Raw genomic sequence first — 26,728 nt, 5'->3', positions numbered from 1 at the left:
CTGCGGTGCCTGTCTGGGGTGTCAGAGCCAGTGGGCCAAGCACACAGGTGTAAGCCTCTGTGCTTTGCATCTCTAGCTGTGTTGTGCCCCATTTCCTTGAGTCCCCCGTGTGGAGTCGCAGTCACCAAGCTCAGTCACGAGATGCAAAAGCAAAACAAGTCTTTATTGCTAGTTCGAACTAGGGTCTCAGCAGCTCGTCAGAACACAGGACACAATCTGAGACCCTGAACAAAGTTCCTTTTTTGCTTTTATACCTTTTTGAAAGCAATTAACAGTTAGCAGATGCAGCAAAAATGGTTAGGGGCTTTCCAAGGGGTAGATTCAGCCAAAATGGATATTTAATTATTGTGGTTTTTCTCGGTATTTCTAGCTTGTGGTTTTTCCAGGGATGGGGTACTTCCCCTCTCTTATTTTGCTTAGGACTGGGATTTTACCGATTTTGCTTAGGACTAGGGTTTTAACACAAAATGGAGTTGGTTAGGCTAAGCTTACAAGATGGAGTAAATTAGGTCAAGCTAACTTTCCGGGGGTCCCGCAGCTGTTGTAGGCGGGGCCTTCCTCTGGCTGGCCTGATGCCAGCAAAGTGACTGAAGGTTTGTGAACTGGTGTTGGCAGGCCAGGAGGAAGGCGCAGCAGGCTGCGTGTCACAGTGGGGTCCTTGGAGCTGAGTAGGCAGCCTGGGGTATGGGGCGCCTGAAGCTCCTCAAAGTTCCCAACCAGCTGGGCAAAGCGCACCCCAACAACCTTGTCCAGCTCTCCCCTCCCCCATGCAGCAAGCTCTGTGCAAACCCTGCTCCTTCAGCAGCCCTCTCACTGCTAGGTAGCCTCTCAGACTGCCTGCCTTTCCTTTGTCCCAGAGCAGCTGGGTGTGGATCCCGTCCTCCACAAATGGCCAGAATCTGTCTCTCAATCACTACACCTGCCTGAGCTCCCCAACATCCGGAGCACCACACAGTGTATGTTTCTGCTCCCAAAGCAGATATCCACGGCTGGGTGTTCAGCAGTCCCAGGCTACCATCCCCTCCCCCACTCTGTTTCTCTTCCTCCCACTGGTGAGCTGGGGTGGGGAAAGGGCTTAGGTTCTGCCTGATTAAGATTTTCGTACATTACCCTGTTTTGTGAGGTCTGCTCTGTTCAGTGAGTTCGGTGTGCAGTCTGGTTCAGCCTTCTTTCTTGTTGTTGTTTTAGGGTTAATTGTATCAATTAACTACATTTTCATACTATCTGTGGTTTTGGGAGGAATTCTCAGCCTAACTTCTCATGCTACCACCTTGAATGTCCATGGTTCCATAGGGATTTTACAACTATTTCTTCTAGTTCGCTGAAGAATGCTGTTGGTATTTTGATAAGGGATTGCATTGAATCTGTAGACTGCTTTAGGAAGGATGGCCAGTTTGACAATATTAATTCTTCCTATCCATAAGCTCAGGATGTATTTCCATTTATTGTTGTCTTAATTTCTCTTATGAGTGCCTTATAGTTTTCAGTGTATAGGTCTTTCACTTCCTTCGTTAGATTTATTCCTAGGTATTTTATTCTTTTTGATGCAATTGTGAATGGAATTGTTTTCCTGATTTCTCTTTCTGTTAGTTCATCATTAGTGTATAAGAATGCAAAGATTTCTGTGTATTCGCTTTGTATCCTGCAACTTTGCTGAATTCAGATATCACATCTATTAGTTTTGTAGTGGATTCTTTAGGGTTTTTTATGTACAATATCATGTCATCTGCAAACAGTGACAGTTTAACCTCTTCCTTACTAATCTGGATGCCTGTTATTTCTTTGTGTTGTCTGATTGCCATGGCTAGGACCTCAAGTACTATGTTGAATAAAAGCGGGAAGAGTGGGCATCCCTGTCTTGTTTCCGATCTTAGAGGAAAAGCTTTCAGCTTCTCACTGTTAAGTATGATGTTGACTGTGGGTTTGGCATATGTGGCCTTTATTATGTTGAGGTATTTGCCCTCTATACCCATTTTATTGAGAGTTTTTGTTATGAATAGGTGTTGAATTTTGTCAAATGCTTTTTCAGCATTTATGGAGATGGAGATGATCATGTGATTTTTGTCCTTTTTGTTGATGTGATGGATGATGTTGATGGCTTTTCGAATGTTATGCCATCCTTGCATTCCTGGAATAAATCCTTGATCATGATGGATGATCTTTTTGATGTATTTTTGAATTCGGTTTGCTAATATTTTTTGAGTATTTTTGCATCTATGTTCATCAGGGATATTGGTTTGTAATTTTCTTTTTTTGTGGTGTCTTTGCCTGGTTTTTGTATTAGAGTGATGCTGGCCTCATAGAATGGGTTTGGAAGTATTCCCTCTTCTACTTTTTGGGAAACTTCAAGAGGATGGGTATTAGGTCTTCACCAAATGTTTGATAAAATTCAGCAGGGAAGCCACCTGGTCCAGGAATTTTGCTCTTGGGTAGTTTTTGATTACCAGTTCAATTTCATTGCCAGTAATTGGTCTGTTATAATTTTCTGTTTCTTCCTGGGTCAGTCTTAGAAGGTTTTATTTCTCCAGAAAGTTGCCCATTTCTTCTAGGTTATTCAGTTTGTTAGCATATAATTTTTCATAGTATTCTCTAATAATTCTTTGTATATCTGTGTTGATTGTAGTGATTTTTCCTTTCTCATATCTGATTCTGCTTATGTGTGTAGATTCTCTTTTTCTCTTAATAAGTCTGGCTAGGGGTTTACCTATTTTGTTTATTTTCTCAAAGAAGCAGCTCTTGGTTTCATTAATTCTATCATTTTATTCTTCTCAATTTTATTTCTGCTCTGGTCTTTATTATGTCCCTCCTTCTGCTGACATTAGGACTCATTTTCTCTTATTTTTCTAGTTTCATTATTGTGAGTTTAGACTGTTCATTTGGGATTGTTCTTCTTTCTCCAGGTAAGCTTGTATTAATATATACTTTCCTCCTAAAAATGTCTTTACTGTATCCCATAGGTTTTGGGCTGTTAAGTTGTTTTCATTTGTCTCCATGTATTGCTTGATCTCTGTTTTAATTTGGTCATTGACCCATACATTATAAGGAGCATGTTGTTAAGACTCCATGTGTTTGTGGGCTTTTTTTGCTTTGTTTGCACGATTTATTTGTAGTTTCATACCTTTCTGGTCTGAGAAGGTGGCTGGCACACTTTCAATCTTTTTGAATTTACTGAGGCCCTTTTTGTGGCCTATATGTGAACTATTCTGGAAAATATTCCATGTACACTTGAAAAGAATGTGTATCCTGCTGCTTTTGGGTGGAGTATTCTGTAGATGTCTGTTAGGACCATCTGTTCTAATGCATTGTTCAGTGCCTCTGTCTCCTTAATTATTTTCTGTCTGGTTGATCTGTCTTTTGATGTAATTGATGTGTTGAAGTCTCCTAAAATGAATGCACTGCATTCTCTATTTCCCCCTTTAATTCTGTTAGTATTTCTTTCCCATATTTGGGTACTCCTATATTAAGTGCATAGAATATTTATAATGGTTATATCCTCTTGTTAGGACTGGACTCTTTATCATTATGCAATGCCCTTGTGTCTTGGTACTTTGTTTTGACATCTGTTTTGTCTTATATAACTACTACTACTCCTGCTTTATTTTCTTCCCATTATTTGCATGATATATCTTTTTCCATCCTTTCACTTTCTGTCTGTGTATGTCTTTGGGTAGAAGTGAGTCTCTTGTAGGCAGCATATAGATGGGTCTTTTTTTTTGTCCATTCTATAACTCCATGTCTTTCGATTGGTGCATTCAGTCCATTTATATTTAGGGTGATTATCGATAAATATGTACTTATTGCCATTGCAGGCTTTAGATTTGTGGTTACCAAAGGTTCAAGGGCATGTTCATTACTTTAACAGTGTGTCTTACGTTACTTACTATGCTATTTCAAGCACCATCTAAAGGCTCCTTTTGTTTCCCCCTTCTTCTTCTTCCTCCTCCACTCTTTATATATTAGTGTCATATTCTGTACTTTTTGCATATCCATTGACTTTGTGAGTAGCTGATTTAATTTTTTATTTGCTTAGTAGTTAATTGGTCTACTTCCTTTGCTGTGGTTTTATTTTCTCTGGTGACAGCTATTTAGCCCTAGATCCTTCCATCTAAAGCAATCCCTTTAAGATACACTGTAGAGACGGTTTATGGGTGGTAAATACCCTCCACTTTTTCTTAACTGGATATTGTTTAATCACTGTTTCAAATTTAAATGATAACCTTGCCGGGTTGAGTATTCTTGTTTCGAGGCCTTTGTTTCATTTCATTAAATTCATCATGCCACTCCCTTCTGGCCTATAAGGTTTCTGAGAAGTCTGATGACAGTCTGATGGGTTTTTCTTTGTATGTGATCCTTTTTCTCTCTCTGGCTGCTTTTAATATTCTGTTCTTGTCCTTGATCTTTACCATTTTAATTATTATATGTCTTGGTGTTATCTTCCTAGGATTACTTGTGTTGGGAGATTTCGGTACTTCCATGGCCTGAGAGACTATTTCCTTCCCCAGATTGTGGAAGTTTTCAGCAATTACTTCCTCAAAGAGATTTTCTATCCCTTTTTCTCTCTCCTTCTTCTGGTACCTCTATAATGCGAATATTGTTCCATTTGGATTGGTAGCACTGTTCTCTTATCATTTTTTCATTCCTAGAGATTCTTTTTTCTCTCTGTGCCTCAGTTTCTTTGTTTTTCTGTTCTCTAATTTCTGTTTCATTTACCATCTCCTCTACCTCTTCTAATCTACTTTTAAATCCTTCCATTGTATGTTTCATTTCAGATACTGTATTTTTCAAAGTTTCTCTATGTTGAAGTTTTCTCTGACTTCTTCAATATTTTTCTTTACTTCCATGAGCATGTTTATGACTTTTATTTTGAAATATTTATCAAGAAGCTTGGTGATTTCAGTTTCACTAAGCTCTCTTTCTGGAGTTTTTTCTTGAATTTTTGTTTGGACAAAATTCCCATCTCTTCACATTTTTAGTGTATCTTATGGGATAACAGATTTGTGTAGGAGGCTCCCTCTAGTGCCCAGAAGCTTTACTCTCTATAGCTGCCAAACCTCTATAGCAATGGTGGGGGTTGCAGGCAAGCGGAACCGGTGCTGGGAAGAAAGAGCTCTTGCCTTCCTGGCTGTAGTGCCTGCCTCCACTGCCAGGTCCACTGGGCCAAGTGGACAGGGAGGAGCCTCTGTGCTATGCCCCTGTAACTGCCACAGGCAGGGCCACCCCTGGCTAGCCTGGCACTATGGAGGGGGCAGCAGGTGTGCAGGACCAGTGCCTTCCAGGAGGAAGGAGCAGTAAGCTGCATATCGAGGGTGGGGGTGGGGTCAGAGGGGGGACTCAGGGCTGCATTGCCAGCCAGGGGTATAGAGCATCTGAAGCTCCTGAGAATTGTGTCCAGACAATTTTGTCCACTTGCCCTTTCTCCTGAGCAGCAAGCTCTGTGTAATCTTTGCACCTTTTGCACCCCTCTCGCTGCTGGGAAGTCTTTCAATCTGCCCACCTTTCTTTTGTCCCAGGAGGGCCGTTTTTGCATACCTGTCCTCCAAACTAGACTGGCCATTTTTGCATACCTGTCCTCCAAACCTGACTCGAATCTCAGTCTCTCTGAGTGTTCCACTAGCCTTTGCTTTCCAACCCCACTAATCTCTAGAGCACCATGTAATGTGGGTTTGTGTTCCCAGAGCAGATCTTCAGAGCTGGGTTTTCAGCAGTGTTGGGCTTCTACTTCCTCCCCACTCCATTTCTCTTCCTCCAGCCTGTTGGCTGGAGTTGGGGGGAGGGCTTGGGTCCCACCAGATCCCTGCTTTGCTGCTTTACCTTTTCCTGTGAGGTCTTCTCTTTTCCCCAGATGTAGGCAATCTGTTCTGCAGTCTTTGGGTCACTTTTTGAGGATCAGTTGTATTTGCTGTATTTTCATGTTTTATGTGATTTTGGGAGGCAGTCTCTGCCTCACTTCTCACACTGCCATCTCTTTCTGATTGTGTCTGGCTTTTTTTCAACATTGTGAAGTTCATCGATGTCATTATATGTAGCAGTAGCATGCTTTTTCTTTGCTAAGTTAATAATCCACTCTAAGACTATTCCATCCAATTGCTGATGGATACTTAGGTTTATAGTTTAAAGCTATTATGAATAAAGCTGCTATACACATTCTTTTTTTTCCCCATTAAAAGCCCAATCTCCTTTATTCATCACAGTTTTTGCCTAGACCTTTTAAATTTACAAATCACTGGCCAGAACTCTGCTTACTGACTACTGTCTTCCATTATCGCCACATCTTTAGTTAAAACAGTAACCATACTCACAGGAGAGACAAGAGGAAACAGGTGAGGCTCTGGGACCACAATTGACACAAACTTTTTAAGGACTAATTCAGGAAAGTACGACATTCTTATGTATGTATTTTGGCAAATTTGAGCATTCATTTCTCTTGACTACCTAAGACTGGAATTGCTCAGTCATAGGTCATGAATTTACCCAAAATTAGTATATATTGCTAATCAGTTTTCAAAAGCAGATATGCTAACATACACTCCTATCAGGAGTGTCTGAGAACTCCATTTGCTCTACATTCTTTCCAGCACTTGGTATTGTTAGTCTTCCTAATTATTGTAAGTATGATACCTCATTATAGTCTGAATTTGCATTTCCTTAATGACTAATGGGAGATTTCCTCTTTTGTGAAGCACCTGTTCAAGTCTTTTGCTCATTTTTCTACTAGGCTGTCTTTTTCTACTTGTTTTTAGTTTTTGTGCATATTCTATAGGCAAATTCTGTTAGATATTGCAAAAATCTTTCTCTCTGTACCTTACCTTTTCTCTTTTGTTTAAGTGAAGTCCTTATTATAAGGTAGTCCAATTTTTAAATCTTTTCCTTTATGATCATTGTTTGTTGTGTTGTTTAAAAAAATTTTTTGGTCTATTCCAAGGTTATGAAAATAGTCTATATTATAGATGTTATATTCTGTAAGTTTCAATTTTTATTCTACGCAAACTTTACTTTCTGTATATAATGTGAGGTGAATGAGGATTTATTTTTTCCCCCACAAGGATGTCCAACTGACCCACCATTTTTTCATAAAAAAGCATTCCTTTCTCCACTACTTTGCAGTGCCACCTTTACCAAAAGTCAAATTGTATTTATATCTCTATATCCATTATGCTCCATTTGTTCAATTTGTCTATCCTTAACTTATAATAGTCTTGATATGTTTTATTTATACCAAGTCCTTCAGCTCTGCTGTTCTTTGAGACTCTCCTGCCTATTTTTGGACCTTTGCACTCAATGTAACATTTAGAATCAGCTTATCAATTTCCACAAAGACAGGATGCTTGTCTTTTTATGGCATTTTGACTGGGATGTGATTGAATCTATAGATCAACTTTGAAGAGATCTGACATCTTTAAAATATCAAGTCTTCCAATCAAAAATATTGTATAACTTTGTTAAATTATCTATTAATTTCTCTCAATGTTCTATAGTTTTCTAGGTGGAAATTTTAGCAAAACCTTCCACTAGGTATTATTGCTAGTTATTATTCCTAGAGACCCGGATTGTGAAATAAAAATCATTTTTTATAATGACTTTGTATTTAATAACTCTAATGGCTTCATCTACTAATTCTAATGGTTTGTTATAAATTCCATCATGCTTTCTAAATAAACAAGCATGCTATCTGTGAAAAATGGCACTTTCATCTTATTTAATATGAGAATTCTAGTGAAAGATTGAAAAGGTGCAGTAATAATTAGCATGACTTGTTTTGTTCCCAATATGAGGGGACAAACTTTCAGTATTTCTTCATTAAGTATAATTGTTTGTTAGTTTTTTGTAGATATTTCTTTCTCAGGTTATGGAGATTACCTTCTATTCCCAGAGGTCTTTTTTAAAAAAATCGTGAATGAATATTATCAAATCCTTTTTCTAGTATGAAGATGATCATACAATTTTTCTCCTTTATTATTACATTCATTTTTGAATGTCAAACCTGCTTAGCATTCCTAGAATTTTAGTCATGTCATATTATCATTAATATTTATTATGGGATTCGGTCTGCTGTTTTACTTTTATTTTTTGCTAAGTATTTCATTATTTGCTAAGCATTTTATATAAGACTGTGTATTTATATTCATGAAAGAGATTTGTCTTCTTCTTAAGTTCTTAGATTATAAAGTTTTGGTATTAGGACTATTCAGACTTCATAAAACCATTTGGGAAGTTTTCTCTCTTCTGTTCTCTAGAAGGGTGTGTGTGAGACTTTAAATGTATAGTCAAGTAACTTGGGTCAGAAATTTTCTTTATAATAAGATTTTAAATTATGAGTTCAATTTCTTCAACAGATACAGGACTATTCAGCTTCGTATTTCTTTTTATATTAGTTTTTTTGAATAATCTTTTAAGCAATTTGCTCATTTCAGATATTTTTCAAATCATTATCCTAAGTTGTTTATAATATCTCTTCTTAGCACATTAATGTCTGTTGAACCTGTAGTAATCCTCCTTTTTTATTTTCCATGGTTTTGTGTTTTCTTTTCTTTCACCAGTCTTGCTAAGAATTTAGCAATTTTATTAGTGTTTCCAAAGAACCAACTTCTAGCCTTTTGAGTCTCTTCATTACATGTTTCTTCTTTTCTATTTTATTAATGTCTGTTCTCATCCTTCTTATTTCCTTCTACCTACTTTTCTCTGTATTCTTTTTCTAAGTCCTTCAGATGAATACTTTCAGATCATTGATTTTACCATTTCTTATTTTGGATATATACATTTAAGACTATAAATTTATAGAACCTGAATGTTATATATCAGAAAATAATACATTTTGATGTATTTTTATTATCATAGGGTTAAAATACTTCAATAATGATTTCTTCATTAAAACGAGATCTTTTAGAAGATCTGTTTAGTTTCCAGTTATTTAGGAATTTTCTAATAATCTTTTCATTACTGATTACTAATTTTAATTCCACAGTGGTCTGATAACATACCTTTTGTGGTTTCAATGATCTGAAATTTGTTTATTTGCTGTGTGGCCAATTTTCATACACATTCCATTTGTACTTGACAAGACTGTACATTCTGTGGTTAGGTACAGTATTCTATTTATGTAAATTAGGTCAAGTTCCTTAATTACATTGTTTAAATCTTCTATATCCTTACTAAAATTTTGTCTGCTCATTTTGTCAATTACTAAAAGAAGTATTAAGATTTTTTTTATCATGACTAGATATAGGGTTTTTTTTTGAAAATTTTAGTTCTATCAGTTCTTGCTTTAATATATCTTGAGGTTATCTTATTAGGCACATACAAACAAATTATTTTATCTTCTTTGTAGACTGAAAATTTAACAGTATGAAATGCTCCCTTTTAACTCCTTTTGAGTCCACTTTGATATAATACACCAGCTTACTGCAGGGGGTGTTTAGGGCTTGTACAGTATATATTTCCCTATCCTTTATTTTCAATTTTTCTGTATCTTAATATTTGAGATGTATGTCTTATAAGCAGCAGAGATGGGCTTTTAAATCAAACCTGACATTTTTTGTCTAATTCTTTAAAAATTTATTGAGGTGAATTTTACACAAACATAAAATTAACCATTTTAACATAATTTAGTACTAAGCATTTAGTATATTGACAATGTCACATAACCACCACCTTTATCTACTTTCCAAACATTTCCATTACTCCAAAATAAAACCCCATACACATTATGCAGTTTTCCCCTCCATTCTTCCCTTCCCTCAGCCCCAGGCAACACCAATCAACAGTTACATCTCTACGAATTTACCTATTTTGGATATTCACACATACAGAATCACAAGCTATGTGACCTTTCTGTCTGGGTTCTTTCACTTAGCATAATGTTTTCAAGGTTTATTCATGTCTAGCATCAGTACCCATTTACTTTTTTAGAGTGAAATAATATTCCACCATGTGTATATACAATTTGTTTATCCACTCATCTCCTGACGGACATCTGGGTTGTTTCCACCTTCTGGCTATTGTGTTGCTATGAACATACATGTACATATATTTGCTTGAGTATCTGTTTTCAATTCTTTTGGAAATATAGCAGAGAGCACAAGAACAAATAGGAAAGCTAGATATAGCTGAGGGCCCACTTGAGATTAGTAATAATGAGTTTATGGGGATACTAAGATCTTCTATTTTTAATCATCTCTATCTGTGTTTGGTTGGTTATAGGCAAGGATAAAGTAGACAGGTGGGAATATCCAAGAAGGTATGATTATAGCATATGCACTATAAGATCAGTTCTATTTATATGAGTTCATTTCCCTCAGGGTATATCTAAATTAATGATTCTTATATAGTCTGGCCACAAATCAGTCTAATCTCTGTGATCTTTGTCCCAAATAAAATACATCATTTTCTGTTATTCTGGAAGTCTTAAACAGCTTTGCACTTCCTAACTGCTCTCCTTAAATAAACAACTGTAAGCACTGAGGGCCTCTAATGTGCCAAGACTCATTATTTTACATAGTGCAATATAATGAGTTGTAAGAAATACATATTTGGTCATTCAGATGACCAAATATGTATTTGTCAGGTATATTTGTTCTTCATCCAGTTTCTAAAAACATTTGAGAGCCTCAAAGGTGAAATGGGTGTCTTATCATGTCAATGAGACTTTTGGGCTCCACCCAAGGGCAGGGGCTGGATGTTGAATCAGCCAATGGCCAATGATTTAGTCATCATGACTATGCAATGAAGCCCTTGCAAAACCCCAAGAAAAGCATATCTCTTGCATCCTGCTTCTCTGTTGGAGAGAGCTCCTGTGCTTGGGGAACCAGAAAGCATCCACATGCCACCAAGCCAGGCTCCAAACTCCATGAGGATAGAAGCTCCTTTATTTGGGACCTTGCCTAATGTATCTCTTCATCTGGCTGTTAACTTGTATTCTTTATTAAACTGGCACACGTTTTCCTAAGTTCTGTGAGCTGCTCTAGTAAATTAATCAAAACTGAGAGGAAGGTCGATGGAACCTCCAATCTGTAGCCAGTTGGTCAGAAGCACAGGGAATAGACTGGGGCTTCTGAATCACATCTGGAGTGAAGAGTGGAGGGCAGTCTTGTAGGACAGAGCTCTTAACCTGTGGAATCTAGTGCTGTCTCTCGGCAGATAATGTCAGAATTGAGTTGAGTTCTCGGGCATCCTGCTGGTGGTTTGAGAATTGTTTGGTGTTACACATGGGAAGACTCCCTCCCCACCCCACCCCCCCACACACTGGAATCGGGTCTGGGAACTTGAAAGGAGTTACTGCTGTATGGACATTGTATACTAAACACATTATCCAACATGGTGTTTTACTCCCCAGATCTCTCCTAAAAGAAAGTGACTTAGTCCACTGGTTCTGCTGGGTGGACAGTCCCATCCAGAACAGTCTCCTGATGAGAACTAGTGGGTGCTTGCCTTATGAAGTGGTTTAATTCCAAAAACAAAAAAAACAAAAACCCTCTGCTAAAATGGAAATAAACTTAGGCATTTAAATGCTTGCTCTTAGGATTTGGGCTTAGGAAATACTGAGATACCAGACTGGAGACTGAAAGAACACAAGATAGAGAAAATTATATGATGTGATAAATAAGCTAATTATAAGTAATCAGAAATTATAAAGAAGCAGAAATCAGGAACAAAGGCAATCTATAAAACAGCAAATGAACTCTAGGGGCAGCAGGAAAAAAAAGAAATAGAATTCTAGCGAAGCAGAAATGAAGAATATCTGAGTTACATAAATGGCAGAGCACCACAGAGAAGATGCACAGACTTCTCCTGAATTTCTGGGTGCTGGTGCTGGGCTGATGTCCAATTCAACTCCAAAGGCCTGGCTATACCACATTTCCTGCTCTGGAATATTTTTGGATTTCCATTTCCCTTACCGTCTTGCATTTTAAAAATAAAAATCCATCTCTTGATAAAGCCTAGGTTGAATCCCTGTTCTTTAAAACTGAAAGACTCTAATTAAAAAACAAAATAAAACTTCTGATTAAATGTCTCAGAATTTCCTTTGTAGCACATCTTACATATCTATATGTTCACATCATGCATTATCAATTAAGTCAAAATTTTCCCCTAAAACCTTAAAGAAAAACAATGTTTTGATTAAAATAATGACTATAAACTGAGAAAATAAAATATCATATACAATGTTAAAATGACCAATTGATTAATCAATTACACTAACACTCTAATTCTTCTTCTTATCCCAGTTCAAGAAAAAGGGGACACTTTACCTCAATCCTTCCCACTGCACCTGCTGTCAAAAATCCCTCATGACACTTAGAATAATACACAATGATAATAATTTCTCCTGGACTCATGAAGTAGTCCTGTCTACCACAGCTTGACTCCCACACTGGTATTGCCAATCAAATTAAGCAACTTGACACTCTTATTTTGACATTTTTATAACCTCTTTTCTAGCTTTGGAGTACCTGTATTATGTAGACTTAAATAGTTAACTACAATTCTAGTTGTATTCCTGGTTCATGCATTTTTAAACTGGCTGCAGTATTTAATTAAAATTTTTAAATTTGGGATTTATTGCCACAAGTTTATTTTATAAGAGCAATAAAATCAAGGTAGAAATGTAAGTAGAAAAACATCTAAGGGGTAAATATTCATAACTCTACCTCTCTAAGCCACTATTCTCATTTAATATTTACTTCTAGACTACTTTAGATGAAGAGTTCACACACAGTTCACAAAAATGTTATGACTACAATGTGTTTGGCACAGTAATGTTCATAATGGTATTATTCACAACAGCCAAAATGTAGAAACAACCCAAATGTCCACAAAGTATGAAAATGTACATATACTATTATTCAGGCTTAAAAAGGAATGAAACTCCATAACATGCTACGACATGTAAATAAGCCTGTGTGAAACAAAAATGTTTAGTTCACTATCCATGGTTCTTGTAAGCCGTGAACTTTATGTTGGCAGTATCTTAAAGGAAGATGGTGAGATATTTTAATCAAGGGAATAACATAGATCTTCATTTTATATTTGTGGAAAGCAGAATGGAAGCAGAGAAATCAGTTAAGCTGCAAAATAAATAAGCATAAATGAGGCCCAAAGAAATCATGAAAATAAGGAGAAAGGACTACAGGGAATATTCAAGAGATAAAATTACAGGATGTAATGATATGTGGTAAAGGAGAGAGAGGGGTCAAAGATACTGGTTTTCAGTTCAAATGACTTGGTTCCATCAACTAAGCAGAGACTATAAAAACAGAACATGGAGAGAAAGATGAATGAATACAGTTCAGCCTCACCAAGTACTTTTACTATCTTGTTCTTTTAGAAAGAATGTTTTTATGTCACATAAGAATAGTTCTGGAAGGATACATAAGAATCTAAAGAGTAAAGGGTAAATGAAACAACCAAACTGGGAGGGATAATTATGCGTTTACAGAAAGTATATCCTTTTGAACCTTTTGATTTTAGTGAAAAACACATCTACTACATAATCAAATATTTTTAATGATTTTTTAAAGTTATGTAAGAACTAACTTTAAAAACTGCCATAAGAATAATGAAAAGATTAAGGGGCATTATGACTAGCATACATAATTTAGCGGGGGGCACAGAGGTGGCAGTACAGCATGAAGAAGAAAAGTAGTGACTCTATAGCACCTTACTACACTGATGGACAGTGACTGTAAATGGGGTATGTGGTGAGGTCTTGATAATGGGAGGAATCTAGTAACTACAATGTTGCTCATGTGATTGTATATTAATGATACAATAAAAAAAAAGAAAGAAAAGAAATCTGCTAATAGCTATATGTTTTGGGAACACTGATTATATAACTTAAAGATACTGACAGGAAAAAAAAAGACTCAATTACAATTTGTGGTTCCCCTCTTTTACTTGTTTAATTAGATAACTGTTAGTTCTATGAAGGTTATTTAAAGTATGATGATTTCCAAATAATTCATCATACAAAACAAATTATCCTTTAAAGCCTTCCATCTTCATTTTTTAAATGTTGTTTTTCCTAATGGAATAGATCTAAAATCAACCTTGATCTTGATTCCATGTTGTTACCACTATGGTTTGAACTGTGTTCTCCAAAAAGATATCATGACCCCAAAGGAAGCCCTAACTTCTGCCACTCAGAGGCCTTATTCAGGAATTAAGATGAGGCCATAGTGGAGGAGGGTGGGCCATTAACCCAATTATGGCTGGCGTCCTCCTAAGAAGAGGGAAATTTGGACAGAGGCACAGAGGGAATATGGCCATATGAAGAGAGGAAGACAGAGAATGTGGTCCTACTACCACAAACCAAGAACAGCTGGGGTCACCCAGAGCTGAAGGGCAAACAAAGAAAGGACTCTCCTCAGCGGCTTCCAAGGGAAGCCCTGCCAACACCTTGATGTCGGATTTCTAGCTCCTGATCTATAAAAAAATACATTTCTGTGTTTTTTTTTTAAGTCACACAGTTTGTGGTATTTGTTAAGGCAGCTCTAGGAAACACATTTGGCTGATGAATGATAGATAACAAGAAACATTCACCTACTTTTGCCTTCTTTAGTGCCTCGGTTTTGCTGCAGGCAGCAAGACCCATTATAAAAGGTGTCTTTATGTCAGAATATAACGACCTTACACTTGGGAAAGATTGTTTTAACATTAAAAAATTGGTTCATGTTTTATGCTAGAGTTTATCTGACCCAAGTTTCGCCTGCTTATTTACCTGAAAATACAACTGACAGCCAAATCTAGAAAATGAAAACTTCATAGGAAGAGAGGTTTGAATGAATTTCTGGAAAATTATCCAGAAAATATATATTTGGATGAATATTAAGAAATAATTGGATAAACACCTACCAAACAAAACAATTTACCTATTTTTCTTATAACTTTCAAGTAGCTATCTCTTTTAGCCTTGGATCTATGTCCAATTAAAGTCCCATATTCTGTTAGCCAAAATTACAAACATAAACTGAAAAAAAGAAGCTTATCACATTTTATGTCTTTAGACAGTTTGTTAGAAACTGTAAGTAAACATATTTTTTAGAAACTCCCCTATAAGAACTATAGTTGATATCATTATCACATAGATATCCTCTTTGTACTGGGAAAACTAAAGATAAATCAGAAGGAAGGAAAAATTTAAAACAACCCCAAATTAAACTCAGGATCCTAAAAACCAAAAATAAATAGGATGATTAGGACAAAAAATTTTAATGCACACTGGATGAAGAGATGTATGTAGCAGAGGCTATCAGTGTCCTGCCCACATCCCCTTTGCCCTCAGGGGTCCAGTACATGCTAATGGCTTCTAACTGTAAGGGTCTGTAACTCTGCTTAAGCGCTGTGCTCAGACCACACAGACATCAGGAGCCCAGGAGTGCATACTCCTAGGAGCAGCCCCATAACCAATGACTGATGGAAATTAGTTGATAACTACCACAGCATCCTAACCCTTCCGGTAGAAAAACTACAAGATGCCTTTTTCTGCTGTTTTCCAGAGGTCTCTAACAGGACTAAACCCCAGTGCTCAGAGTTTCCACTTTCTGCTTTACATTCTTTGTAACAGTTTCCTTCCCTCCCTGATCTTAATTCCCATTCCCTGATGTGTGCCTCCTGAGACAGCTCCAACGTTGCCTCAACATCTACTTCTGAGGAAACCCAACCTAAGACCTAAGCCTAGGTTTAGATGAAAAGGCAAAAAAAAGTCTCTCTCATATACTACTCAAAATGGCTTGCATTTCAAAATGGCACAGTCTTGAGAAAACTCATAAGGAGTTTCTTCTTAATCTCTATTTATAAATTACATTGCCTATACAACTTTTCATGTTAGAGAAGATGGAATTATCTAAAGCCTATGACTTCTCATGTGTGCATCTCTTCAAGCTTCACATCTACCATTCTCCTTTTTCAAGTTCAGACAGAAACTTCAAAACTCTTTCTCCGTGCAAAGCTAAAATTATATACTTTGGCAAATACAGGCCAGAAACTGATAAGCACAATGTACATTTAACTCTTTTTTTTTGGAGGCCACCTAAAGGAATGAATTTTCTTAGGCTTTTTTTTTCTAAAAAAAAATTTTTTAAATAAATACACTGCTATGAAAGAAGTCAAGTAACAGAGAGGTCTAGAGAAATAAAAGACAAAGTGCCCACCCAGTCACTCAGTCTCTCATACCTACTTCCTTTTCCAAATACTTCACTATTAAAACTTTACTTTCCAAATGTTCACTGTTAGAACATGATGGAGTGTATTTCCATACTTCTTTTGATGTACTTAAAAAAATATAGTTATCATTTTTTTAAATAAACCAGTTCACACTAAAAAATATTGTTGGGACTTGTTTTTCTTAAAGCAAAAGCTTTATAATGTAAAAATATTCACTAATAAACCAAGTATTTTTAAAAAGTTCATCTCTCCCCAAACACCTTAACTGGGTTAATATTGGTTTCTATCCTCACCAACAGTCATATTGTTATATTATGATATCAGGCACATTTTTGGTAAAATTTATCCAGATTTCCATTTGCAATAATAATGAACTGATTCAGACAATAAAACAGGTGTAAATAGAGAAAATACCTTCTTAATAGTACTGAGAACCTAATAAGATAGGGAAGCATTACCAGACCAAGTAATGGGTCAGGGGGCTGGTTGCTCTGGAGCAGTGACTCTCAAATTTTAGTATACATAAGACTCACTTGGAGAACTTGTTAAAACACACCCCTGAGATTCTGATTTACTAGACCCATAGCTTACATCCAAATAGCTCTGGTTATGATGCTGGTCTAAGGACCACACTTCAGCTGTCCCTGATCTAGACTAGAGATTGGGGCATCAGGGATGAGGGAAGTACAGCAATGATGGAGAAATGCATCTCAGGCAAGAGATTCCATAGGACATCACCTCTCATTCCATCTTACCCTTCTTACCTTCACCTCTCAACAGGGCTGGCATCCCACTGTTGCATCTGGACATTTTCACCTAGGGACAGCTGTCAATCCTCAGGAAAGAGCTAAGGTGCCACGCCACAGCTCTTTGATTTATGAGAGAGGTGGCATTTCATTGGAGTAGGGAGAGAACAATCTTTTTAAAACATGGTGCTGAAACAAAAGGTTTTCCATATTGGGGGAAAATGTCAGATCACAGCCTCCTTATACTATTTACAAAAAATAAATTCCAGTGGGTTAATGACCTAAATGTGAACGGTAAGACAATAAAAGCTTTTAGAAAATAGGCCATCTTGACGACCTTAAGGTAGAAGATTTCTTAAACAACACAAAAAGCACTAACCTTAAAATTAAAACCTGTTCATTAAAAGATGCCATAAAAAGAAAAAAACAAAAGCCACAAAAAGGTAGAAGATATTTGCAACCCATTTAAAACAAATGACTAGTACACAGAATATACAAGTAACTTTCACAAATTAATGAGAAAAAGACACTGATACAATAGGAAATGAGCAAAATAATTAGAATAGGCACTTCACAAAAGAGAAAATCCTAAAGGGCCAATAACTATAAAAAGGTCTCCAATTTTAAGTACTTAAAGATCTGCAAATTAGAAGCAGAGGCAAATACTATTACATAGCTATCAAAATGCAAAAATAAAAAAACTGACAATAAAAAAAAGTATTGACAACAGGACAAACTCTCATAAACTAAGAAAACAGTGTTATCTAGTAAAGCTAAGATATATATGTATGTATATATACACACACTACTGACTTCTAGATACATGCCTTCAACTACCCTCATGTGCACTAGGATGTTAAATAATGTGCACAGCTACATTGTTAATAATTATCAAAGACTTGGGGAGGGGGTTGGGATTCAAATACCTATTGACAATAGAAAAGAATTTAAAATCATGATATATTCTTTCAGTGAAATATTTTATAGTAAAGAAAACAAATGAATTAAATGAAACATGAATGAATTATACAAATAATGTTAAGTGAAAATGACATATGATGTCATTTATAAAAAGTTTGAAATCCGGAAAAAGTCAAACTGTTTTAGGTGGCACAAATACTGGTATAAAAAAAGCAAGGATATTATTATTATAAATTTCAGAATTGTGCTTAGCTGTGGGAAGGTGGAGATATTAATACTGGTAAGTGATGGGGATATTTTGTTGTATTTCTTGAAATACTAGTGGGTTTTACTCACCTTTGTTTTATAACTATTTGCTGAACTATATAGGCAAAGTTGATGCATATTTTTGAGACTTTTTTTTAAAGTTTTTTCTTTTTTAAAGACATATTGGCCCTATAGTCAGACTGATCTGGTTGAAAAACCTGATCTACATTTACTAAATGTGATATCCTGAGCAATAAATAAAACCTCCTGGAATTTGGGCTTCCTCAGTTTTAACACAGAGATAATAATATGTCCTGCAGGTTGTGAGGTTTCAATAAAGTAACATATATACTTGACAGTAGTGGGTTTGGTACATGACAGTCTATAGAATGCATTCTCAATAGGAGTAATGTTACTCCTAAAGGTGGAAAAAATGGATTCTTGGGTGTAAAAAAGACTTAGTTATTAAAATGGTCAGTGGCTCCAAAGCTCAACCTATCCAACAAATTCTTACTCACTGGTATATTTAATTTTTCTCATTAGGGACAAATTAATTAGTTTAAATCTCAATTAATTTTTCCTCCTAGGGACAAAGATAATGAAAAAAAAAAGGTTGAGAAATTTATTTTCCATTATAATTTTTCCAAAGCAGTTCAACCTAATATAAGTAAAGAAAATGATGGAATAATCACAGTTTTTAGAAATGAGAAAACTAGGCTACAATGCTTTCTACTTACCCAGAAAACCTGGAGAGGGTAAGGGAAGATTAACAGGGAGAAAGTGTTTAGATTTTCTGTAAATGTAAGTCCAAACTATGCTTTCGAATTTTGTACAGAAATGTTAGGAAAATGCTTAGAAATAAGAAGAAAATGCTATTACAAAGAATAAGAGCATTCAACATTCTAGTTTTCTTTGAGAGGAAAGGCAACGAAATTAGGCCAAGAATTACAGAAGAACCTGATTAGCTTCCTCCCATTTAAGTAAAAGCAAGATGATAAATCTATTTTTAAGAAAGTTAATGTTTTCTGAAAGACATGTGGATGCCAGTAAATTTCAATGAACTAATTTCAGTGCCTGCATAAGGATTTACTCTAATTAGTAACGATGCTGTTTGTGGCAAATAAATTGCTTTCAATCCCAACATCTTTTTCATAGTTTTATTTCCCTTTTCAAAATGGGAGTATTTTTCATACTTCCATACTTTTAATCCCCTTTTCTGTCCTAAATCTTATAACATTTTCTTAGATAAATCTTTCTCCTTTCTCCATTCTATCTGAATAGGAAATAAATTAAATAACCATGATGTGAAGAGAAGTAAAACGACTTGGTCTTGCTCCAGACTATCAAGGAAATCAGTAGCACAACACAGGTCTCCCTGTTCCAACACCAGGCACTTTGTTTTCTTTTCATTGGTAGATGTCTTAAATCATTTTTTTTATTAAGGTATCATTGATAGACAATCTTATGAAGGTTTCAAATGAGCAACATTGTGGTTAAAACATTTACCCATGTCATCAAGTCCCCTCCACACCCCATTGCAGTTACTGTCCATCAGCATAGTAAGATGCTATAGAATCACCACTTGTCTTCTCTGTGCTATACTGCCTTTCCCTTGCCCCCTCCCTACATTGTGTGTGCTAATCATAATGCCACTTAATCCCCCTTTCCCTCCCTCATCACATGCCCTCCCAAATCACTTCCCTTTGGTAACCATTAATCCCTTCTTGGAGTCTGTGAGTCTGCTGTTCTGTTCCTTCAGTTTTGCTTTGTTCCTATATTACACAAATGAGTGAAATCATTTGGTACTTGTCTTTCTCCACCTGGCTTATTTCACTGAGCATAATACCCTCTAGCTCCAACCATGTTGTTGCAAATGGTAGGATTTGTTTTCTCCTTATGGCTGAATAATATTCCATTGTGTATATATACCACATCTTCTTTATCCATTCATCTACTGATGGACACTTAGGTTGCTTCCATATCTTGGCTATTGTAAATAGTGCTGCAGTAAACATAGAGGTGCATATGTCTTTTTGAATCTGGGATCTTGTTTTCTTTGAGTAAATTCCTAGGAATGGAATTCCTGGGACAAATGGTATTTCTATTTTCAGCTTTTTGAGGAACTCCATATTGCTTTCCACAATGGTTGAACTAATTTACATTCCCACCAGCAGTGTAGGAGGGTTCCCCTTTCTCCGCATCCTCACCAGCATTTGTTGTTTCTTCTCTTTGGGATGTTGGCCATCCTAACTGGTGTGAGGTGATATCTCATTGTGGTTTTAATTTTCATTTCCCTGATAATTACTGATGTGGAGCATCTTTTCATGTGCCTGTTGGCCATTAGAATTTCTTCTTTGGAGAAGTGTCTGTTCAGATCCTCTGCCCATTTTTTAATCAGGTAATTTGTTTTCTGGGTGTCGAGGTGTGTGAATTCTTCATATATTTTGGATGTTAACCCCTTATCAGTTATATCATTTACGAATATATTCTCCCATACTGTACGATGCCTTTCTGTTCTACTGATGGTATCCTTTGCTGTACAGAAGCTTTTTAGTTTGATGTAGTCCCATTTGTTCAGTTTTGCTTTTGTTTCCCTTGCCTGAGGAGATGTGCTCAGGAAAAAGTTGCTCATATTTATATTCAAGAGATTTTTGCCTACGTTTTTTTCTAAGAGTTTTAGGTTTCATGAGTTACGTTCAGGTGTTTGATTCATTTCGAGTTTCCTTTTGTATATGGAGTTAGACAATAATCCAATTTCATTCTCTTACATGTAGCTAAGAACAAGTACTTTGAACCATAATTTATTGAAACTATGCCTAAGTTTAGACGTTAATTCTGTAACTGGTGTCTTCCTTAATAGTGTACATATCCCAGTAAACTAAGAGTTTTCCAAACTTATTAAAAATAAATGAGGAAGGGAAAAGATAATCAATGTTGAAAAAATTAAAAAATTAAAAATAAACAATGTATTAAAAATACATGAAAAATTAGAAAGAAGGAAAATCCTTCCTAAAAGACAAGAACAGCATATGGACAATGTTAATAAATGAGAAAATATATAATTAAGACATTGCTTTTCTAATATAAAAGATAATTTGATCATATTTAAATTAAAAGCTTTCAAAATTGAAACATTACAATATCACTAATAATTATTCACTACAATGTGGTAGAAAACACACTGAAATATTAAAGACAATAATGTGTTTTCACTCTATAAAAGATTTAAATTATCTCTCTAATAGTGCATTCATTCAGTCAACCCTTATGGAAGGCAAATTCTTAATATAAACCATGTCTTCAAATCCACAAAACTCATATATTCAGTCATTTCCCAAAATCCAGTAAGTTTTTCAGGAAAAAAAAACACACTTCTCTAACACTAAAACTTGAGGATATACATAGTAACCATATAAACACTCACTATTACTGCTACATGTGGCTTGCTGAGAACACCTTAAGTAGCTTGTCACTATGATCCTTTGTTACCAAAAGAAAATGAAGTTTCTCAATAATTAACAGAAATGATCTTTGGAGTCTAGAATTCCACAACAATATTAGATATGTTATGTGTTTTATTTTTAAAAAATTGATCAAGAAACATGAACTCCAGTATCTTAAAGAAGCTGTAAATTTTTACTTACATATTCAGGTTTTAGTTTTTTATCTCCTCCTCTCACAGCCACTTTTTCTAGTTTATCTATAATGGGCCCAATCATTTCCTCATCTTTAAGCTGAAGTTCTTCATGTATTATTTCTATATCTCGAATAGGATCTACACTTCCTTCAACATGTGTGATATCATCATCTTCAAAAGCACCTAAAATGAATTAAAGGGAAGCAATTCAATAAACAAATAATGCAGATGGTCCTTATTAGAGTGAGTAAAGATTCCTAGAAGGTTAATGATTATTCAAGTCATTTTCAATTCTTCCAAGTAGGACACAGGTTGGTTTTTTTTTTCCCTATTAGTAATATTCAGGCACTAGCAACAAAACGGTAATTCGAGAGCTTCAACATTTCAAAATGTGACTGAATTAAATAAAGTTATGATCTTTACAGAAAGAAAATTATGCTCCAGAGCTACTGGTCTTTTCAGGCTTGGTACATTAAAAAGATACTGAATCCCAGGCATGAGAGCCTGAAGTTCTAAAATGCACTATTAGGGTTTCCAAGGGAAACCGGATTTGGGGTGGAGAGTGGGGGGCGGGGGAAGGGGGACTGAAATCATCTGGCAGACCTCTTCCCTGCTTCAATCTACTTTATCACTGTGGTTCTGACGGTGATTAGATAATGAACCACTCAGACACACAATTTACACAGCAGCTAATTTCATCGGCCTGATTTGAGGGTATGGTTTTTAGGGGGCTATCAAAGAAGCAGATGAAGGTGCATTTGTCATATATGAGTGACAACCATTCACACTATCTGAACAAAATGGTGCTGGCCCTTATTAGAAACACATGCTATTATCACATATTTAAAGTGCAGTTGAAGCCATAATTTCAAATTGCCAACTGGAAACATAGGGTAAAACAACCAGACATTACTGAAGCATGTGTACTGACTTTATGCCCTTTTGAAGACATAATGTGGCAACATAATTCAGCTGGGATTTACTCAAATTACCAGATAAAGAACAGGATCAAACTGAACAAATACTAAGAAATATTATAAACAGAAAGCAATGATATACCCACAAAACAATACCCACATTAATAAACAAATTAATTTAAATAAAACTACAATTAGATAATACTCCCAAAATGAGATGTTTTCAAACATAAACTATCAATTATTTTAGATAGATAGAGGTATCATAGCATGAAAAACAATTTGATTGAGTTTGCTAAGAGAAAAACAGTGACTACAGCTCATTCTTACATACTGAAGTACCAAGATACTCTCCATTACAGGTTACAAAGAGTTTTTAATGTAATTTTTCAGAATTAAAACTAATTAAGCTGTTTGTATCTTACTGTGGAACTATTCCTTAATAATACAGTATTTATGGCCAATCTCTCTACCATCCCTGCTCCGGATCCAATCTTCTCTCAAGGAAGTTTGCTCCACAGATTGTTCTTTATAGTTCTTGAGACCTCAGTCTACTATGTCTCTCTCCTTGGTATCTGCATAGAGATCTCCACTTTCCCCATCAACATTTAAGTAGGCTTAAGATTCTACATTTAAATCAATCATGTCAGTCACTCTTGGACATTAATTCCCATTCTAGCTATTGTTTTCTTTCCTCCAGTTCAGAGCCAAACTTCTTAAAAGAGCTGAATGAATCTTCTCTCTCCATTTCTTTATTTCCTATTTAAAACTTAACCCTTTGCAGTTTGGAAATTGCCTCCACCATGCAATTAGAAATTGATCTCAATAAGTACAACAATGGTGATACTCTGAATTAGAATATGGCATTTACTGTTTACCACATAGATCAAGCCTTCATGATGCCAAGTCAAATAGCCATTCTTTAGGAACCTGAATGACCTCTCTCAGTAGCACTGAACTTCAGAGCATTGACATTGTCTCTTTCACTGCTTATTTAACTGCATTCTCCTAATTTTCTTCTATTTTGTCTGGTCTTTTCTTTCTGGGCTATTTCTTTTCTTGCTTAACTACCCCATAAATTTTGATATTTCTCTTAGTTTTCTTATCTCATCCCTCTATTACACACTCATTAATATAATTTCCAGCCCAGAGAACTCCAAGTGGTTCAGCAAATAAAATGAACCAAAAACCATCTTTTTAATGATATAAATAATTTCTATTATTAAATCTATTCACTAAGTGAATATATGCAAAATGTCAGTGCTTATACTACACTAGAGTTGTGATTTTTATAATTTGTCTACCTCCTTTACTAAGAGCCACTCAAATAAAAAATAATATTTGACTTGGTAAGAGAAAAAATATTTGACTTGGTGAGATACATTTGACTATCCATTTGGCATTGGGCATTCTTCATGATATTTATTTTTGGAATGATGTGGCAGAAATGAGTTGGCTATTTTCAATTATTATACATAGACTGAAGATTGATCAATTTATACACTCATTCATTCAAAGTCTATCTTATTCCATAAAGATTTTATTAAGAAGAATAAATCCATACTCTGTGTTAAGATGCTAAATCTAACTGGGAAGGACTTCAGAAATAAAAATATACTTTGGAAATTCAAGACTTCAGTGACTGCTTTGTTGTATTACCACTTTTAGGGTGCTACTGTTCAGTTTTCAGAAGAAAACCATCCCTAGCTAAATGTGGAAACAGATATCAAAACACATGATGTTGGTGTACATGTTCACAGCAGTACTTTATAAACCACCTGTCATGGAAACCTGGACATTCCAAACTGCATGTCTAGAGTTTTCTTGGGAATGAAAGGGCATATGGTTAAGATGGACTTATTTGACTTAGGTTTTTCAACCTCTACTTCTACACAATGCAGAAATAAGGAATTCTTTGGTATATAAACCAATGAATAAACTGCCATCCCCTCAACACATATATAAACCATAATATGCCTTGCTGAGTATAAGTACTTCACTTAAAGAAAGCTTGCTTATATATCTAACAAAATACTTGTGAGAATTAAAAACTAAACTAAAAATAAGTAAGACCTTAGTCTAAATGATTGGACAATCTGGTTGGGAAAACAAATCTAATAAAAAGGAGAATACTCAACTAGCAAGGACTTTAAATATAGGCTTAATTAATGATAATTAATCATCAAGGCCTTTAAAAATAGGAAAAAAATAGTACAGGTAAATAAGATGAAGAAAGGCATGACAACTGGGAAAAAGCATTAGAGGAAAAAAAAAGTTGAAATAAACAAGGCTTACTGGAGAGCTGACTATAGGGTGAAATCATATTGAAGATAAAAATTTATTGTATCAGGTAGCGGTGAAGGATAGGGAGGCCCAAATCGCAAGTTAAGTCCAGATATCATCTGCTAGTCAGTAACAGAGCTAACATCAGTTTTTACGTTAGTGAGTAACAAATGGAAAGCAGCATTTCAAAAAGACAAACCAGACGTAGGAAACCAGTTGAAAGAGAACTGCTGCACTCCAAATATGGTAATGAATCCATGATTGGAGGTACCAATGCAGGATGAACAGTAACACTTTACTAAAGAAAACAATTAACTAGATAAAAATAATGAGAAAGAGAGACAGAGGGAGAGAGGGATCATGACAGTTTCAAGCCAAAAGATCTTTATTTGCATCTAAGATAACATTAATACATGTAAGATCCAAAGCCCATATCAGGTATGAAGCCAACAGATATTACAAAACCAAAGTACAGACTTAGAAAAAAGAAACGAAATTATTACACAAATGTATTAAATCTTAAATCACAGCAGTACCAAAAAGAAAAAAAAAACATCCATATGCTACATAGTTACACATTCTTCACAGTTTGATCTATGTGGTAAACAGTAAATGTTTTGAACTTCCATATTCTAATTCAGAGTATCACCAAAACTTCTAAAAGGTTAGAGGCCACATTCTTAAACCAGTACAGCATAAATTATTTAATACAATTACTAGAAATAAAGACAAGGATATCCTGTTCAAATTTCTAATCCATTCTTCAAAGCAAAGACTTGACTCCCAACTCCCAAGAACTATGACTCCCAACTTCCTTAGAATTCTATAGCTCATTAATATTTAAAGAGAAGGGAGAAAACTAAACTCACACTGGTAACTCAGTATCTACAGCTTTATTCATAAACACTGGAAAATGCCAGTTCCTATTTATTTTCCATAAATGACATGATAAAAAATTTTTATTGCATGTGAAGAAGACTGCTTTAAAGGGGACAATTAAAGCTATTTATTGCACACTCCAAATGCTCTGATTTAGAACTGCAGTTTAAGCTCAGGTTTACAGATGCACTTTAAAACTCTAGTCTGAATCTAGATAAAACCCCTTTTCATCTTCACAATAAAAGGAATTTGAGCAAAAACAGAATCTAATTCACGGTTGGGCCTCAAGCATGCAATATTTATCTCTGTATTGAGTAAGATGTGTAATTTTAACTATTTTCCTTAAGTTAGAAAGTGAGAGAAAGGTATCTCAAAATATGTTATTTACTTCTAAAATCAATTTGCCTTCTTAAAGATATCAGGAAACAAGGTCAATTTTGGAATACAGAAAAGAATTAACAAACCATTCTGCTAACAAAATTCTGCTTAAAAGGATGTAGGTTTAAGTCACTAAGCCTTCAGAGTTTGAAGCAAATGAAAGGGTTGCATCAATCAAATTTTAATTACTTTAAGTGGATATACTTATAGATCTCTGGAGAAATAAAATATTTTGTAAACATGAAAAGCAGAAATAATTGGTCTAGTAATGTAAACTGTTAATTACTTGATGCAATAGCATAAATGGAATAGCGTATCTAGACTTGGTAGGCTATACTTATTTACAATATCAAATCAATCAAAAGTAGCCTTTAAGGTCTTTAACCTTCATCTTCCAGGGGAAAATCTATTATTTGAGAGATAGCAAAGGCCCTAAAATAATCCAGTCTATGCTACAGGCTAACTGTCTAATGCTGGAACAAGAAACAGAACTATAAGCAGCTAAAAGAATTTGCTTTAGCCTTCTCCTCCTTCTCCCCTGCCCTCCTCCTCTCATAGGAAAA

The 26,728-nt window shown here is 35.4% G+C and overlaps 1 protein-coding gene across 1 annotated transcript in view; it reads right to left on the bottom strand.

Annotated features, from left to right (window-relative positions):
* Nucleotides 1–26,728, bottom strand: part of OLA1 (Obg like ATPase 1) — a 211,839-nt gene that overhangs the window by 70,090 nt on the left and 115,021 nt on the right. The window contains exon 5 of the mRNA XM_036876951.2: nucleotides 21,716–21,891. Within this exon, the coding sequence (XP_036732846.1) occupies nucleotides 21,716–21,891 (176 nt within the window). The remainder of the gene's footprint in view (nucleotides 1–21,715; nucleotides 21,892–26,728) is intronic.

The sequence above is a fragment of the Manis pentadactyla genome, chromosome 6 (assembly GCF_030020395.1).
Source record: "Manis pentadactyla isolate mManPen7 chromosome 6, mManPen7.hap1, whole genome shotgun sequence".
NCBI lineage: Eukaryota > Metazoa > Chordata > Mammalia > Pholidota > Manidae > Manis > Manis pentadactyla.
Note: the sequence above shows the minus strand (reverse complement) of the source record. Positions and strands in the feature narration are given on the sequence as shown.